The 4,676-nt window shown below is 35.8% G+C and overlaps 1 protein-coding gene across 1 annotated transcript in view; it reads left to right on the forward strand.

The window, feature by feature from the left end:
- LOC101562211 (antigen WC1.1-like) overlaps positions 1 to 4,676 on the forward strand; it is a 30,234-nt gene that overhangs the window by 7,270 nt on the left and 18,288 nt on the right. The window contains exon 2 of the mRNA XM_023708574.1: positions 4,351 to 4,659. Within this exon, the coding sequence (XP_023564342.1) occupies positions 4,351 to 4,659 (309 nt within the window). The remainder of the gene's footprint in view (positions 1 to 4,350; positions 4,660 to 4,676) is intronic.

The raw sequence follows: 4,676 nt of genomic DNA on the forward strand, positions 1-4,676 counted from the left end.
ATTTCAATGGTGAACAGTTAGGCCTACATTATTTCATTGGTATTGCTTTAATTTCTTTATCTAATATCAGGTTATTTAGAATTTTTATATCATCTTAATTTTGTTTTAACAATTCGATTGTATCTAGGAATTTGTCCATTTCTTGTGTGTGCAATTTTATTAGAATATAGATTCTCATAGTAGGCACTGATGATCTTATAGATTTCTATAATACAACATGATTATCCCTTTTTCATTCCTAATTTCTCCTTTTTTATGAGTGTACCAGGCTCACCCTACCCTGGGGGCAGGCCTGCACAGCATGTGGTGCTGGGGATTGTACCCTGGTCCCTACATTTGCCTAAGTTTGCCTAAGCAGACGCTTTTGTGCATGAGCTATCTCACCAGCCCATTCATTTCTAATTTCTTGAGTTTGTTTTTCTTCCTTCCTGTTTTTGGTGATGTTCGCTAATGATGTATCAATTTCATAATTTCTTTTCTTTTTCAAATAAGTAACTCTTGGATTCACTGACTTTTTGTATTTTTTTAGTCTCAGTTGCATTATTTTCTACTCATATCTTCATAATTCACTCCCTTTTGTGAGTTTTTTATTTGATTTGTTATTATTTTTCTAGAAGTTTGAGGTTCAATTTTATGTTGCTTATTTGAGTTCATTCTGGTCTACTAATGTAAGAGTTCATAATTGTAAATTTACCTCCTAGGACTGATTTCATTGTGTCTCATGTTTTGAGATGTTGTACCAGCATTATTGTTTACTTGTGTACATTGTTTTATTTCATCTTTAATTTCCTGTGTGACCCATTGGTTGTTTAAACATGGGTTGCTTGATTTCCATGTATTTATGTAATTTTTGTCCTTGATTTTCAATTTCATTACCCTATGATTAGATAGTATGTATGGGATGATTACAGTTCCTCTACATTTACTGAAACATATGTCCTGGGCTAAATTGTGGTCTATTTTGGGAAATATTCCATGTGCAGCTAAGACAAATGTGTATTTTGATGTTTTGAGGTAGAGTACTTTGCAGACATTTATCCAGGCCATTTGTCCATGTGTTTGGTTTAATTATGATACCTCTTTTTATCTCTTTGGTCTGGTGATCTGTTTGTGAGAGTGGGTACTAAAGTCACCCGCTAGAGTTGTGTTAGTGCCTATTTTATTTTTTATGTCTGCTAATATTTGTTTTATGTAGTTGTGTGTGCTGGTGTTCAGTGCATACATATTTATGACTATTATCTCTTCTTATTGGAGTTTTCACTTAACAAGTGTGGTGACAGTCCTTGTCTCTTTTGATCAGTTTTTAAAGTTTACATTGTCTGCAATAGATTAGCTATCCCTACTTTTTGCTGGGCTCTCATGGAATGGATAATGTTTTTTCATCTTTTGACTTTTAGTCTATGAATTTCTTTTCAGTTTAAATGCATTTCTTGAATATAGCATATTGGTGGGTCTAATTTATTGATTCATTCTGCCAGTCTGTTTCTTCTGATTGATGGATTTAGATCATTTACATTGCTAGTTATCAGAGATATGTAACACCAGAGGTATGTATCAGCCTATCTTTTTCAATTTTTTTTTCAAAATCAGGGATTGAACTTGGGCCCTTGTGCTTGCCAGGGAAGTGCTTATTCCACTGAGCCATCTCCCCGGCCCCTTTAATGCTATTTTTGCAGTTGTTGTTTTATTCTCTTTCTTTTCCGTTTAATTTTACTTGCCCTGCCTAGTGGCTTCTTTCTATTGGTGTTTGTGGTCTTTATCTTTTCTAATATATTCTTCAGTGCATTCTGTAGAGCTTTTTTGGTTGTCATGAATTTTTCACAGTTGTTCTTTGTCATGGAAATATCTTATTTTAATTCTATTGATTTCCCTGCAAATGATATGACTTCCTCCTTCTCTAATATTAGAATGTGTATATAACATGCTTAAAAAATTACTCTTTTCTTAACAGGTATCAGGGCTTTATTTCTGATTTAATTATGATGTATTAAGTATGTATATGTGTACATGAATATGGTACACTGTCCATAACACTTTGGGGAATATACAAATTAGTGATATAGTTATGTCAAGTGGTATCTGTGTTGCTAGGTTTTTTTTTTAAACATAGTAATTACATACAGGCTGAAGTAGCTTACATTTCCACCAAAAGTGTGGGTTTTTATTTCCTCACATGATCTCCAGAATTTATTGTTGTTATAATTTTATTATTTATTTTGTATTCTTTTTTTTCTTTTTCAGAACTAAGGATTGAACTCAGGCTCTTGCACTTGCCAGGCAAGCACTTGTTCTACTGAGCTATCACCCCAGCCCCTATTTTGTATTCTTGATGATAGAAATTTTGACTGGAATGAGACAGAATCTCAATGTAGCTTTGGCTTGCATTTTCCCTAAAGCAAAATATGTTGAATAATTTTTATTATACTTTTTGGCAATTTGTTTAGATTAAAGAAGATTTTATTGATAATTGGATTAGAGGCTATACATACTAAAGTGTGTTGAAGAAATTGTTTACATATTTCACATTCCCTTAACATTGTACAAGTCTGAATTGAAGAGTAATTGCAGAATCTAATAGTAGACTGAATTAATTTGGTCATGGAAATTTCATTGCACATGTGTCAGGCATATTACAAGCTGTTGTGAGGCTCATATAATATGAGAATCACAACTAAAAGTAGAGCAAATATATTTGAAAAACTTGGAGCTTGTCCAGAAAACAAACACATGTAATGGTAATGTTATTACTGAAGACATTAGCCCCATTAAAAGGAAACTTAGCATATTGTTTTTTATTGGGTAAGAAACTAAGTGTCTTGAAGGCTTTTGGAGATTAAAGAAGATACCACCCTATAAAGCTCAAATGTGGATAAATGAAAGCCTTTAATTTGATAATTATATTCACTAAGGCCTCACTAGTGAATGTTTCTAAAGATGGACACACAAAGGCTATTATAGCTATTGTCTAAGGTGGATTACAGTTATCATTGTCTAGGTACATTGGTGTCCTCCTTGGTGTTCTCTGGCTTTTCAGGTATGTAAAAAGCAAGAGGTCTAATCATTTTTCAAAGGAAGGCATGGGAGGTCAGGTATTGTGTAAGAAGTTCATACTAGCTGATATCAGACCCCAAGTGTGTGAAGCATAGAACTGGGGAAAAAGCCAAAATTGGAATGAAGACTCCAGGAATTTCAATATTCCAGGAACATGAAAATCAGCTGAAGAAGGTTGATGTCACCTAGCAGAGCCCTAACTGAAGAGAAGCCACGTGGCTTACAACCTGCAAGGCCATAGAGGTGGTGGTGCCCAAGCCCTCTGGAATATCAGCAGGTTCCCTGTCTTCAAGACACTGAGCTGCAGGTCTTACTATCTGTCCATCTAATTTCTGAGTGTCTTTTCGATCCTTACCTACATATCCGTGCATTCCTTTTGGAATGGAAAAGTTACTCTTATGTCATGTTTTCTTATAGAGTGCAACTTCCTTTTTGAGTTTTCAGGGTTTCATGGATAAGAGTTTGACTTGATTCTCAGAGGAAAGTTTAGTCTTGGACTTTTGAGACTTTCAGGATATTGGGGGTTGGTAGGAAGTAATTAGTGTGATTTTTTCATATATAGAAGAGGTACATCACGCTAGATAGAATTTTTCATTATTTTTGGCATTTGGAGATGATAGTTTTTTGTTTTGCTTTGAGATTTTATGGTTTAAAGAGACATGCTTAGTTTTTAAATTGATGATAAATGGCTTTTTAGTTACTATTTTTTTCATTAATTTGTGGGACATATTCTTAGTGTGTAGCATACATAAGCCCTAAATACAAAATGTAGCTGGTATGTAGAAAGTATAAGTTCTAATTTCAGCGTTCGAGAAGCTAAAGTTAGGTCCAGAGAGATGGCCCAGTGGAATAAGCACTCCCCTGGCAAGCCCAACGGCCTGAGTTCAATCCCTGGTTCTGCCAAGAAAAAAATGAAAGAAGCTGAGGCAAGAGGATTTCCAGGAGTTCTAGGCCAGCCTGCTCTCAGTGAGTTTAAGCCCACTGAACTACACAGTGAGATCCTCTCTCAAACACAACACAACACAACACAACAAAACAAAACAAAACAACTTCCCAAAAACCCCCAACAAACAAATGAAAAAAAAAATAAACACAAGATCCTATTGCCTTATCTTTCCAAATGTTGGGATTACAAGCATGCATTGACACATCCAGCTGTTACTTTATTCTTGATTGTTCACTTGATCATGTTGAGAGGTGCCTAGGATAGTAGTAAAGCCCAATCTTAATTGTGTAGTGTTAGGGTTAGTTTTCATTCTCTGTATAAAAGTAACTACTCACATGATTGCTTCTCTTTAGACAGTCCTCAGGTCCGTCTTAGAGATGGGAATAATCGCTGTGCTGGAAGAGTGGAGATCCTTTACCAGGGCTCCTGGGGCACCATCTGTGATAACAAATGGAATGTGGCTCATGTGGTCTGCAGGCAGCTGGGCTGTGGACTGGCCTTCTATTATATACCTGGTAATTTCTTCGGATCTGGATCAGGACCCATTTGGCTGGGTGGCTTGAATTGCACAGGAAAAGAATCCCATGTGTGGAAGTGTCCTTCCTGGGGATGGGGCCCACATAACTGCAGTCATGATGAGGACGCAGGAGTCATCTGCACAGGTATAGTGAGTAAATTT

Source organism: Octodon degus, unplaced genomic scaffold (genome assembly GCF_000260255.1).
Source record: "Octodon degus isolate 3935 unplaced genomic scaffold, OctDeg1.0 scaffold00403, whole genome shotgun sequence".
Taxonomy (NCBI): domain Eukaryota; kingdom Metazoa; phylum Chordata; class Mammalia; order Rodentia; family Octodontidae; genus Octodon; species Octodon degus.